General features: G+C 42.9%; 1 protein-coding gene across 1 annotated transcript in view; it reads left to right on the plus strand.

Annotated features, from left to right (window-relative positions):
* The first annotated feature begins 2,239 nt into the window (after positions 1-2,239).
* The window catches only part of LOC120051534 (nectin-4-like), a 63,059-nt gene continuing 49,948 nt past the window's right edge, over positions 2,240-15,350 (plus strand). The window contains exon 1 of the mRNA XM_038998468.1: positions 2,240-2,327. Coding sequence (XP_038854396.1) covers positions 2,273-2,327 — 55 coding nt within the window. The 5' untranslated portion in view covers positions 2,240-2,272. The remainder of the gene's footprint in view (positions 2,328-15,350) is intronic.

Genomic DNA, 15,350 nt, shown 5'->3' on the forward strand with positions numbered 1-15,350 from the left:
CTCAACCAGACTACTAATCCATCTTTAGAATATTACAGTATATTCTAATTGTATGACAAAGGTCATATTAAATGCATGGTGACTAGCAAGATACAGTACTACTATTCATGAATGAGGATGAGACTGTCTGGGAGTCTTGGGAGTATGAACAGTGTGCAGGCCTTCCTGTTCATTATTAGTATTCTTTATTAGCCCAGCTCCTACATTTAGAAGGATGTGGTTATGACAAACATTTCTAATGAGACAGTCAGACAGGTAGATGCAATGTGTACTAGATATATTGAACCTTTTTGAGTTGTCAGTCATATTTATTTTCCAGTCATATGTAAGCTAATTTACACCTGCACCATACATTACATAATGTCACTAATACTGTTTTTTTATTTGGAAATTGCACTTTAGTTGTGAGAGATGAGGTTTGTCAGTGAGGAAATATAATCTATTAGAACACAGCACCACCTACAGTTGACTTTATGACACACCAGGAAGAAGACAGGAGAATATCCTTCTATTTAATTTAACTTGAACCCATTTAAATATGGTAGCACTTGTGTCAGTGTGAGGTTTATGCTGTTATTATTACATACAGTACCTATAGTAATACAGATACCTGCATGTTTTACCTCCTTTGTTATATCAATACAATGTATGAATGTATTTGAGCGCTGAAAATATAATGGTGATGATAACAATGTTTTGCACTTTGATTGATTGATTGATACACTTAAATCTAGTGAACAAGGTACGGTATGTCAAGGTTTAGTTTCTGTTTGTATTTATTCTGATCATGGATGTTGCTTGTTGTGTTTGACCCCATTTGATTTGACACTGTTTATAAATCCGGCTATTATTCTCGCTTGATCTGTACAATGTTTTATATTGTTTAAGATTCAAAAGCATTCTTTAAATGTATTGTGTTCTCTCCCGTTTGATATAAAACTATATGCTGTTCTTAAAAAAATCACCCATTGTCACCTTGTTTTACAGTAACATCACCATTTAAAATCAGGACTAGGTTGTTATAGCTCTGTTAACAGTAACATCACAATCAGGACTAGGTTGTTATAGCTCTGTTAACAGTAACATCACAATCAGGACTAGGTTGTTATAGCTCTGTTAACAGTAACATCACAATCAGGACTAGGTTGTTATAGCTCTGTTAACAGTAACATCACAATCAGGACTAGGTTGTTATAGCTCTGTTAACAGTAACATCACAATCAGGACTAGGTTGTTATAGCTCTGTTAACAGTAACATCACAATCAGGACTAGGTTGTTATAGCTCTGTTAACAGTAACATCACAATCAGGACTAGGTTGTTATAGCTCTGTTTACAGTAACATCACAATCAGGGCTAGGTTGTTATAGCTCTGTTTACAGTAACATCACAATCAGGACTAGGTTGTTATAGCTCTGTTAACAGTAACATCACAATCAGGGCTAGGTTGTTATAGCTCTGTTAACAGTAACATCACAATCAGGACTAGGTTGTTATAGCTCTGTTTACAGTAACATCACAATCAGGGCTAGGTTGTTATAGCTCTGTTAACAGTAACATCACAATCAGGGCTAGGTTGTTATAGCTCTGTTTACAGTAACATCACAATCAGGACTAGGTTGTTATAGCTCTGTTAACAGTAACATCACAATCAGGGCTAGGTTGTTATAGCTCTGTTAACAGTAACATCACAATCAGGACTAGGTTGTTATAGCTCTGTTAACAGTAACATCACAATCAGGACTAGGTTGTTATAGCTCTGTTAACAGTAACATCACAATCAGGACTAGGTTGTTATAGCTCTGTTTACAGTAACATCACAATCAGGACTAGGTTGTTATAGCTCTGTTAACAGTAACATCACAATCAGGACTAGGTTGTTATAGCTCTGTTAACAGTAACATCACAATCAGGGCTAGGTTGTTATAGCTCTGTTTACAGTAACATCACAATCAGGACTAGGTTGTTATAGCTCTGTTAACAGTAACATCACAATCAGGACTAGGTTGTTATAGCTCTGTTAACAGTAACATCACAATCAGGACTAGGTTGTTATAGCGCTGCACCAGGCTCCCTTGGCTATGTGTGTAATATGTCAAGTCCTATCTGTTTTAAGAAGAGTTCAACTAAAACTGGTGATACACCAGCAGAGTTTACTTTCACTTTTAGTGTAGGGGGAGGGGCTTCTGCCCAAAAGGTGATAGGTCCATTCAAACCAGGAGGGAAATTCAAACCAGGAGGGAAATTCAAAAAAGAAAACTCAAATTTTCACCATGGCTCCTACGCTCCACAACTACCTGTTTATTCAGCTAATAGTCCTCCCTCAAGGTGAGTTATATCAGTTTTATACATGACTTAGTGCATTTGTCAGCATTTTATTTTAATTGACACAGTATTGCTGACACTGTTGCTTTTCTTTATGAAATGAGGTGCGTTCAAACCTATTTATTTCGATACACTGCATTCATCATTTAATTTATCTTCCACTATACAGATAAATGAAATGATGAATGTAGTGAGTCACTGTATAAACTGTATAGGGTAGTGAAAGTCACTGTATCAACTGTGTAGTTTACAGTGACTTTCACTATGATTTAATCAGTGAACAAAGAGGATTGATCTGTAGCCATAGTTCCTTATATTCACTGATGTCCACACATTCTGTAGTTGATGTTACTTTAATAATTCACCACATGAACCCATACCGCTGTCAGTTACTAACCCATACTGTAGTCAGTTACTAACCCATACTGCAGTCAGTTACTAACCCATACTGCAGTCAGTTACTAACCCATACTGCAGTCAGTTACTAACCCATACTGCAGTCAGTTACTAACCCATACTGCAGTCAGTTACTAACCCATACTAGTTACTAACCCATACTGCAGTCAGTTACTAACCCATACTGCAGTCAGTTACTAACCCATACTGCAGTCAGTTACTAACCCATACTGCTGTCAGTTACTAACCCATACTGCAGTCAGTTACTAACCCATACTGCAGTCAGTTACTAACCCATACTGCAGTCAGTTACTTAGCCATACTGCAGTCAGTTACTAACCCATACTGCAGTCAGTTACTAACCCATACTGCTGTCAGTTACTAACCCATACCGCAGTCAGTTACTAACCCATACTGCAGTCAGTTACTTAGCCATACTGCAGTCAGTTACTTAGCCATACTGCAGCAAATGTAAAGGCCCCTTCATTAATAACTTCCTCCAACTGTACCTCGACTAGATTAGACTAGTTCTGTACTCCCCCTTCTGACCATTCTGAATACTACACCACTATAACTTATACACACTGAATGCACAAATTATTAGGAACACCTTCCTAATATTGAGTTGAAGCCCCCCTCAGAACAGCCTACATTTTTGGGGGCATTGACTCTACAAGGTGAAAACATAAGCCAGCATCCCTGTGGAACGTTAACTCCAATGCTTCCCGCAGTTGTGTCAATTTGGGTGGTGGACAATTCTTGATACACATGGGAAATTGTTGAGTGGGAAAATCCCAGCAGCGTTACAGTTCTTGACACAAACTGATGAACCTGGCACCTACTACCATACCCGTTCAAAGGCACTTCAATCTTTTGTCTTGCCCATTCACCCTCTGAATAACACATGCACAATCAATGTCTTAATTGTCTCAAGCCTTAAAACTCCTTTAACCTGTCTCCTCCCCTTCATCTACACTGATTGAATAGATTTAACAAGTGACATTAATAAGGGATCATAGCTTTCAACTAGATTCACCTGGTCAGTCTATGTTATGGAAAGAGCATGTGTTCCAAATGTTTTGTACAATCAGTGTATGTTGTATCCTAAAGACTGATAGAATTGTAGTTTACTATGATTTAATCAGTGAACAAAGAGGATTGATCTGTAGCCATAGTTCCTTATATTCACTGATGTCCACACATTCTGTAGTTGATGTTACTTTAATAATTCAACAAATGAACCAATTCTGCTGTCAGTTACTAACCCATACTACAGTCAGTTACTAACCCATACTGCAGTCAGTTACTAACCCATACTGCTGTCAGTTACTAACCCATACTGCAGTCAGTTACTAACCCATTCTGCTGTCAGTTACTAACCCATACTGCTGTCAGTTAATTACCCATACTGCTGTCAGTTACTAACCCATACCGCTGTCAGTTAATTACCCATAGTGCAGTCAGTTACTAACCCATACTGCAGTCAGTTACTAACCTATACTGCTGTCAGTTACTAACCCATACCACTGTCAGTTAATTACCCATAGTGCAGTCAGTTACTAACCCATACTGCAGTCAGTTACTAACCCATACTGCAGTCAGTTAATTACCCATACTGCAGGCAGTTACTAACCCATACTGCAGTCAGTTACTAATCCATACTGAAGTCAGTTACTAATCCATACTGCAGTCAGTTACTAATCCATACTTCAGTCAGTTACAAACCCATACTGCAGTCAGTTACTTACACATACTGCAGTCAGTTACTTACACATACGGCAGTCAGTTAATTACCCATACTGCTGTCAGTTACTAACCCATACTGCTGTCAGTTACTAACCCATACTGCAGTCAGTTACTAATCCATACTGCAGTCAGTTACTAATCCATACTGCAGTCAGTTACTAACCCATACTGCAGTCAGTTACTAACCCATACTGCAGTCAGTTACTAACCCATACTGCAGTCAGTTACTAACTCATACTGCAGTCAGTTACTTACACATACTGCAGTCAGTTACTTACACATACTGCAGTCAGTTAATTACCCATACTGCTGTCAGTTACTAACCCATACTGCAGTCAGTTACTAATCCATACTGCAGTCAGTTACTAATCCATACTGCAGTCAGTTACTAACCCATACTGCAGTCAGTTACTAACCCATACTGCAGTCAGTTACTAACCCATACTGCTGTCAGTTACTAACCCATACTGCAGTCAGTTACTAACCCATACTGCAGTCAGTTACTAACCCATACTGCTGTCAGTTACTATACTAACCCATACTGCAGTCAGTTACTAACCCATACTGCAGTCAGTTACTAATCCATACTGCAGTCAGTCAATTACCCATACTGCAGTCAGTTACTAACTCATACTGCAGTCAGTTACTAACCCATACTGCAGTCAGTTAATTACCCATACTGCAGTCAGTTAATTACCCATACTGCAGTCAGTTAATTACCCATACTGCAGTCAGTTATTTACCCATACTGCAGTCAGTTACTTATCCATACTGCGGTCAATTACTAACCCATACTGCAGTCAGTTACTAATCCATACTGCAGTCAGTTACTTCCACATACTGCAGTCAGTTAATTACCCATACTGCAGTCAGTTACTAACCCATACTGCAGTCAGTTACTTACACATACTGCAGTCAGTTAATTACCCATACTACAGTCAGTTACTAACCCATACTGCTGTCAGTTACTAACCCATACTGCTGTCAGTTACTAACCCATACTGCAGTCAGTTACTAATCCATACTGCAGTCAGTTACTAATCCATACTGCAGTCAGTTACTATTCCATACTGCAGTCAGTTACTATTCCATACTGCAGTCAGTTACTAACCCATACTGCAGTCAGTTACTAACCCATACTGCAGCCAGTTACTAACCCATACTGCAGTCAGTTACTAACCCATACTGCTGTCAGTTACTATACTAACCCATACTGCTGTCAGTTACTATACTAACCCATACTGCAGTCAGTTACTAACCCATACTGCAGTCAGTTACTTACACATACTGCAGTCCGTATTGACCCCGTTCTTGGTGTGGTTCCGGACCGCGGTTCGAATTGACCCCGTTCTTGGTGTGGTTCCGAACCGCGGTCCGTATTGACCCCGTTCTAGGTGTGGTTCCGGACCGCGGTCCGTACTGACCCCGTTCTTGGTGTGGTTCCGGACCGCGGTCCGTATTGACCCCGTTCTAGGTGTGGTTCCGGACCGCGGTCCGTATTGACCCTGTTCTAGGTGTGGTTCCGGACCGCGGTCCGTATTGACCCTGTTCTTGGTGTGGATCCGGACCGCGGTCCGTATTGACCCTGTTCTTGGTGTGGATCCGGACCGCGGTCCGTATTGACCCTGTTCTAGGTGTGGATCCGGACCGCGGTCCGTATTGACCCTGTTCTAGGTGTGGATCCGGACCGCGGTCCGTATTGACCCTGTTCTAGGTGTGGTTCCGGACCGCGGTCCGTATTGACCCTGTTCTAGGTGTGGTTCCGGACCGCGGTCCGTATTGACCCTGTTCTTGGTGTGGATCCGGACCGCGGTCCGTATTGACCCTGTTCTAGGTGTGGATCTGGACCGCGGTCCGTATTGACCCATTTCTAGGTGTGGATCCGGACCGCGGTCCGTATTGACCCTGTTCTAGGTGTGGTTCCGGACCGCGGTCCATATTGACCCTGTTCTAGGTGTGGTTCCGGACCGCGATCCGTATTGACCCTGTTCTTGGTGTAGATCCGGACAGCGATCCTTATTGGCCCTGTTCTAGGTATGGATCCGGACCGCGGTCCGTATTGACCCTGTTCTAGGTGTGGATCCGGACCGCGGTCCGTATTGACCCTGTTCTAGGTGTGGTTCCAGACCGCGGTCCATATTGACCCTGTTCTAGGTGTGGTTCCGGACCGCGATCCGTATTGACCCTGTTCTTGGTGTGGATCCGGACAGCGATCCTTATTGGCCCTGTTCTAGGTGTGGTTCTGGACCGCGGTCCGTATTGACCCTGTTCTAGGTGTGGATCCGGACCGCGGTCCGTATTGACCCTGTTCTAGGTGTGGTTCCGGACCCATACTAACCCATACTGCAGTCAGTTACTAACCCATACTGCAGTCAGTTAATAACCCATACTGCAGTCAGTTACTAACCCATACTGCAGTCAGTTACTAACCCATACTGCTGTCAGTTACTAACCCATACTGCTGTCAGTTACTAACCCATACCGCAGTCAGTTACTAACCCATACTGCAGTCAGTTACTTAGCCATACTGCAGTCAGTTACTTAGCCATACTGCTGTCAGTTACTAACCCATACTGCAGCAAATGTAAAGGCCCCTTCATTAATAACTTCCTCCAACTGTACCTCGACTAGATTAGACTTGTTCTGTACTCCCCCTTCTGACCATTCTGAATACTACACCACTATAACTTATACACACTGAATGCACAAATTATTAGGAACACCTTCCTAATATTGAGTTGAAGCCCCCCTCAGAACAGCCTACATTTTTGGGGGCATTGACTCTACAAGGTGAAAACATAAGCCAGCATCCCTGTGGAACGTTAACTCCAATGCTTCCCGCAGTTGTGTCAATTTGGGTGGTGGACAATTCTTGATACACATGGGAAATTGTTGAGTGGGAAAATCCCAGCAGCGCTACAGTTCTTGACACAAACTGATGAACCTGGCACCTACTACCATACCCGTTCAAAGGCACTTCAATCTTTTGTCTTGCCCATTCACCCTCTGAATAACACATGCACAAGCAATGTCTTAATTGTCTCAAGCCTTAAAACTCCTTTAACCTGTCTCCTCCCCTTCATCTACACTGATTGAATAGATTTAACAAGTGACATTAATAAGGGATCATAGCTTTCAACTAGATTCACCTGGTCAGTCTATGTCATGGAAAGAGCATGTGTTCCTAATGTTTTGTACAATCAGTGTATGTTGTATCCTAAAGATTGATAGAATTGTAGTTTACTATGATTTAATCAGTGAACAAAGAGGATTGATCTGTAGCCATAGTTCCTTATATTCACTGATGTCCACACATTCTGTAGTTGATGTTACTTTAATAATTCAACACATGAACCCATACCGCTGTCAGTTACTAACCCATACTGCAGTCAGTTACTAACCCATACTGCAGTCAGTTACTAACCCATACTGCAGTCAGTTACTAACCCATACCGCAGTCAGTTACTAACCCATACTGCAGTCAGTTACTAACCCATACCGCTGTCAGTTACTAACCCATACTGCAGTCAGTTACTAACCCATACTGCAGTCAGTTACTAACCCATACCGCTGTCAGTTACTAACCCATACCGCTGTCAGTTACTAACCCATACTGCAGTCAGTTACTAACCCATACTGCAGTCAGTTAATAACCCATACTGCAGTCAGTTACTAACCCATACCGCAGTCAGTTACTAACCCATACTGCAGTCAGTTACTAACCCATACTGCAGTCAGTTACTAACCCATACTGCAGTCAGTTACTAACCCATACTGCAGTCAGTTACTAACCCATACTGCAGTCAGTTACTAACCCATACTGCTGTCAGTTACTAACCCATACTGCTGTCAGTTACTAACCCATACCGCTGTCAGTTACTAACCCATACTGCAGTCAGTTACTAACCCATACTGCAGTCAGTTACTAACCCATACTGCAGTCAGTTACTAACCCATACTGCAGTTAGTTACCTACCCATACTGCAGTCAGTTACCTACCCATACTGCAGTCAGTTACTTACACATACTGCAGTCAGTTAATTACCCATACTGCAGTCAGTTACTAACCCATACTGCAGTTAGTTACCTACCCATACTGCAGTCAGTTACCTACCCATACTGCAGTCAGTTACTTACACATACTGCAGTCAGTTAATTACCCATACTGCAGTCAGTTACTTACCCATACTGCAGTCAGTTACTTACCCATACTGCAGTCAGTTACTTACCCATACTGCAGTCAGTTACTTACCCATACTGCAGTCAGTTAATTACCCATACTGCAGTCAGTTAATTACCCATACTGCAGTCAGTTACTAACCCATACTGCAGTCAGTTACTTACCCATACTGCAGTCAGTGACTAATCCATACTGCTGTCAGTTACTAACCCATACTGCAGTCAGATTCTTACCCATACTGCAGTTAGTTTCTTACCCAGACTGCTGTCAGTTTCAAAGCCCCTTCATTCATAACTTCCTCCCGACTAGACTAGACTTCCCTTAAAGGTCCAATGCAGCATTTATTTTTTATTTTAATCTCAATGTCAAATAATTTCTGGGTAACAATGATGTCCCTTACTGTGATGGTTTTAAATTAAAATGGTAAAAAATAAACAAAAATGGCTTCTTAGCAAAGAGCAATATCTCAAGAAAGAGGTGAAAGGGGGGTCCAACCTGGTACTAGATGGATGTAGTGTATATTTGGTAACACTTTCTGTGAAGCCCATATGCATAGTGCATTATACAGCAGTATAAATGGGGTCGTTCAAGCCCTGAATGCTGATTGGCTGACAGCCGTGTCATATCAAACCGTATACCACGGGTATGACAACATTTATTTTTACTACAATAATTACGTTGGTAACCAGTTTATAATAGCAATATGGCACCTCAGGTGTTTGTGGAATATGGCCAATATACCACGGCTAAGAGCTGTATCCAGGCACTCCGCGTTGCATCATGCATAAGAACATCCCTTAGCCGTGGTATATTGGCCATATACCACAGCCCCTCGGGCCTTATTGATTAATTATACATGTACTCATAATCTGTTAATAATGCAGTATAATCATAGTTATAGACACAAATAAATACTTATTAAGTCTCATAAAGTCTCCTAATGCATTATAATTATAACCATATTAACTTATAATGTACAGCAACATAGTGCTTCATAACTGCTGGTCACTTTTTCCTCAAGGATCATACAGCATTATAATGACCGTCAGTGTGATGCATTTTCAACGTTGTTTTTGTCAATGAGCAGCACATCATCTTTCTCATGGTGTGTTATAGCATTACTTATTAACCACTATAACAGGGGTACTCAACTACTATTTGAGAAGGTCCAGTCACACAACTTTCCGAAGTGACAAAGGTCCAGATGGATATTGTCATTTATCGGCATAGTAACAAACCCCAACCTCACACCCCAAACTGTTCAAACTGTTCACAGCCCTCTTGTTGGTGGAGAGAAAATGTTGCAGTTTTTAAGCTAATTTCCTGCAATTTCAACACATTTTGCCATGTCTAATGTGTGTTCATATGATACTTGCGGTGGTTCATTTCTGTACTATCAGACAAACTTATCACACAAGTCAGAGTTATACTTAAACTAAATCTTTAATCACTTATTAATAATGGAGCAGGTCAATACAACACACACATATAAAGTGAATCGATTGAGTGCTCTATGATAATGATGGCTGGTCATGGCTGGTCGACGATTCACGATCAAATGATTCGTTGAGAGCCCCGAGACAAAATTACAAAGGTCTTTAATAGCCAAGATACACCCCTTTCAACCTACATGACGAACAACAGATATATAGAATGGGTCACAACGTTAAGATTTGTATGAAAGATACCTATAATACATAGCAGACATTATCTGCTGTGTCAACAGTTTTCATTGTATAGACCAGTGTCTGACCCTCCGACTCCAAACTGGAACCATCTCTCCCTGGTACGGTATAGAACAGAAACATTAACTCATGCTCTGGAATGCTCTTTAGGTTTGATTACCCAAAAGACATCGTAAATTTCCTGTCAGTGTTTTCTCCCAGAGGCCCATCCTCAGAACACACACACAATAGTTAAGAATCCTCTATTCTGTTGAATAAAACAACCATTTGATGCAATAAAAGTATTATAACATAATCTTGCAATTTTGCCACCATATACTGTACCTGAGTGATTCAACAAAATCAATGTGGGGCGCCTTGGGGGTCGAGGCCCCTGGTCACTTAATCTGGACATGACAACTACAAGATGGCAATCAAACAAGCTAAGCGTCAGTATAGAGACAAAGTAGAGTCACAATTCAACGGCTCAGACATGAGAGGTATGTGGCAGAGTCTACAGTCAATCACGGACTACAAAAGGAAGACCAGCCCCGTTGCGGACCACGATGTCTTGCTCCCAGACAAACTAAACAACTTCTTTGCTCGCTTTGAGGACAATACAGTGCCACTGACACGGCCCACTACCAAAACCTGCAGGCTCTCCTTCACTGCAGCTAACGTGAGTAAAACATTTAAACGAGGGTAAGGCTGCCGGCCCAGACGGCATCCCCAGCCGCGTCCTCAGAGCATGCGCAGACCAGCTGGCTGGTGTGTTTACGGACATATTCAATCAATCCTTATCCCAGTCTTCTGTTCCCACATGCTTCAAGAAGGCCACCATTGTTCCTGTTCCCAAGAAAGCTAAGGTAACTGAGCTAAATGACTATCGCCCCGTAGCACACTTCCGTCATCATCAAGTGCTTTGAGAGACTAGTCAAGGACCATATCACCTCCACCCTACCTGACACCCTAGACCCACTCCAATTTGCTTACCGACCCAATAGGTCCACAGACGACGCAATCGCAACCACACTGCACACTGCCCTAACCCATCTGGACAAGAGGAATACCTATGTAAGAATGCTGTTCTTCGACTACAGTTCAGTATTCAACACCAACACCAAACTCGTCATTAAGCTCAAGACCCTGGGTCTCGACCCCGCCCTGTGCAACTGGGTCCTGGACTTCCTGACGGGCCGACCCCAGGTGGTGAGGGTAGGAAACAACATCTCCACCCCGCTGATCCTCAACACTGGGGCCCCACAAGGGTGCATTCTCAGCCCTCTCCTGTACTCCCTGTTCACCCACGACTGCGTGGCCATGCACGCCTCCAACTCAATCATCAAGTTTGCAGACGACACTACAGTGGTAGGCTTGATTACCAACAACAACGCGACGGCCTACAGGGTGAGGGTACTTGTGTAACAGTACAGCTTCCGTCCCTCTCCTCGCCCCTACCTGGGCTCGAACCAGGGACCCTCTGCACACATCGACAACAGCCACCCTCGAAGCATCGTTACCTATTGCGCCACAAAAGCCGCGGCCCTTGCAGAGCAAAGGGAACAACTACTTTAAGGTCTCAGAGCGAGTGACGTCACCGATTGAAACGCTATTAGCGCGCATCACTGCTAACTAGCTAGCCATTTCACATCGGTTACACTCACCCCCCTTTTTGATTTCCTCCTTTTCCGCAGCAACCAGTGATCCGGGTCACGGCACCAATGTAACAGTACAGCTTCCGTCCCTCTCCTCGCCCCTACCTGGGCTCGAACCAGTGCAGAGCACCTACCTGGGCTCTGCACACATCGACAACAGCCACCCGCGAAGCATCGTTACCCATCGCACCACAAGAGCCGCGGCCCTTGCAGAGCAAGGGGAACAACTACTTTAAGGTCTCAGAGCGAGTGACGTCACCGATTGAAACGCTATTAGCGCGCATCACCGCAAACAAGCTAGCCATTTCACATCGGTTACACTCGGAGTGTGGTGTCAGGAAAATAACCTCACACTCAATGTCAACAAAACAAAGGAGATGATCGGGGACTTCAGGAAACAGCAGAGGGAGCAGCCCCCTATCCACATCGACGGGACAGTAGTGGAGAAGGTGGAAAGGTTTAAGTTCCTCGGCGTAAACATCACGGACAAACTGAAATGGTCCACCCCCACAGACAGCGTGGTGAAGAAGGCGCAGCAGCGCCTCAGGAGGCTGAAGAAATTCGTCTTGTCACCAAAAACCGCCTGGTACGGCAACTGCTCCGCCCACAACCGTAAGGCTCTCCCGAGGGTAGTGAGGTCTGCACAACGCATCACCGGGGGCAAACTACCTGCCCTCCAGGACACCTACACCACCCGATGTCACAGGAAGGCCAAAAAGATCATCAAGGACAACAACCACCCGAGCCACTGCCTGTTCACCCCGCTATCATCCAGAAGGCGAGGTCAGTACAGGTGCATCAAAGCGGGGACCGAGAGACTGAAAAACAGCTTCTATCTCAAGGCCATCAGACTGTTAAACAGCCATCACTAACATTGAGTGGCTGCTGCCAACATACTGACTCATCTCTAGCCACTTTAATAATGAAAAATGTATGTAATATATGTATCACTAGTCACTTTAAACAATGCCACTTTATATAATGTTTACATACCCTACATTACTCATCTCATAAGTATATACTGTACTCTATACCATCTGCTGCATCTTGCCTATGCCGTTCGGCCATCGCTCATTCATATATATTTATGTACATATTCTTATTCATTCCTTTACACTTGTGTGTATAAGGTAGTTGTTGTAAAATTGTTAGATTACTTGTTAGATATTACTGCATGGTCGGAACTAGAAGCACAAGCATTTCGCTACACTTGCATTAACATCTGCTAACCATGTGTATGTGACAAATAACATTTTATTTGATGTAGATAGGTAAGTTAGGCTAACTAGCTATCTAGCTGACTTGGGCTAGTAGTTGGTCAACTGGATATTTCTGACAGGTTATAAATAGCTCTGTCAGGGAATGACATAACAAGAAAACTGCCCATGCACTACCATATTTAGAAATTGCATCTTGTAGATTCTACTATTGCAGCTATCAACAGCAGTAAGTTGAAAGCCTGACTGAGTTCCTAAAAAGATCTTGGGATCCGCGGTCCGTACTGACCCCGTTCTAGTTACGGATCTGGACACTCTTCTTTATTCAAACAGTTGCATAACACAACGCTACACTACGCATCGCAACACAACGCTACACAAAACAACACTACAAATGACTACACAAATTGCCTCAAAGTCATACAATTGGCAATTTGGCCCTCCTGCACATTGTATTAACATAAATAGTAAAAAACAGAAAAAGGCAAAGCCCTGTGCGACAAAATCTATAAATATATATATTTTTACCTGGCGCTTTTCTCCAAAGCGACTTACTTTAAAAAAAATATATATATATGGGAATCAAACCCACAACGACGCGTCAGGCTCTACCAACTGAGTGTGTGAGTTTGTAATATAGTAAGTACTAAGTAGTGTGTAACTGTCTTCATGCAGGGCTCTCTTGTCTGGTGAGAACACAGCAGGTTGTCACAGCAACCCTGGGAGAAGATGCAGTCTTAACCTGTGAGCTCATGAAACCCAAAGACGTGCGGGAAGTCACCTGGCAGAAAGTGACAACTGGGACGAATGAAAATGTGGCCACTTACAGCAAACGAGGTCCCGATGTCAATGTACGTTTTAAGGGGAAAGTGGAGTTTGAAGACGAGGGACTGCAGAACTGCTCTATCGTCATCAGAGGAGTGTCAAGAGGAGACGAGTCCTGCTACAAGTGTCTGTTTAACGCCTATCCAGATGGAGCTATCAGTGGCAGGACCTGTCTCCAAGTTAATGGTAAAATATTATTGCATAATGTAATGAGTAGGTGTTGACATCATCAATGAACCTCAACATGTAATTTATTTGATTTCCCACATTAGATACCTGCTTTATGACTCATGTGCTGTTCACTGTGAACTGTGTCTGTTGTTGTTCTATAGAGCTGTATGGACCCTCACTCCTCATCACACAAACCAACAGTCACACCACTCTGTCCTGTTCTGCTACTGGACGACCTGCTCCTACAGTAACCTGGGACGAAACAGAAATTCTAGAACATTCTACAATGGTCAATGTCACCCATCTCAATGGAACTGTCACTGTCACCATAACTTCTATGCTGGCAGCATTCAGTCTACTTGACAAAGACACCAGGGTTGGCTGCATGGTGTCACTGTTCTCTGGGGGTGTCACCACGAACGTATCCATGGTTATTCCAGCTAGAACTCGAGCTTCATTTGCTGGTGAGAAATGGTTCTGTACATGCCTACAGTAACAATCAGCATGCTGGTGTCATTCTGAAATACTGTCTCTGTGTGTTCTGTGCTAGGTGTACCTGAGGTCACTGATGGTGACAGGATCAGTGGTAAGTCATTAATCTAATGACCACAACTAATCTCTGACACTATTATCTGTGAATTGTACCATTCTCATCTTGTCATCTTTCACAGTTAAACCAACAAGGATTGCTGCAGTGATGGGTTTCATTGCTGTGTGCTGTGGAGCTGCTGTGGCACTGTGGTGCAAACAGAGAGAAATAAAATGAGAAGGTAAGTTTTACTGTTCAGATGACAAAGATAAATTACAGTATTACTTTGACATTGATTGTCAAACTTACTAAATCAATCTTTAGCCCAAATCCCACAGTCCATGACATAGAAAAGGAAGAACTATCAACACTCAACCATCAACATGATGACCCTGAAATCCACAGGTCTAATAAGACACACATTCTAATTAACAGTAGGGTTTATGATTTCAAGTAGACAGTGTTTGTTCTTACTGTAGGTGAGGAATAGAGTAGAAAACAGTGAATTGTTTTGCCACGGTACGACTCTCTGGTAGTGGCCTGGGACCACACAGAACACATTGCTTTGGAAAAGTCTACCATGGTCAATGTCACCCATCCAATGAACTATCACAACTACTGCAACAGTGTCCTGTCTACCTTA

Source organism: Salvelinus namaycush, chromosome 7 (assembly GCF_016432855.1).
Source record: "Salvelinus namaycush isolate Seneca chromosome 7, SaNama_1.0, whole genome shotgun sequence".
In the NCBI taxonomy this organism is placed as follows: domain Eukaryota; kingdom Metazoa; phylum Chordata; class Actinopteri; order Salmoniformes; family Salmonidae; genus Salvelinus; species Salvelinus namaycush.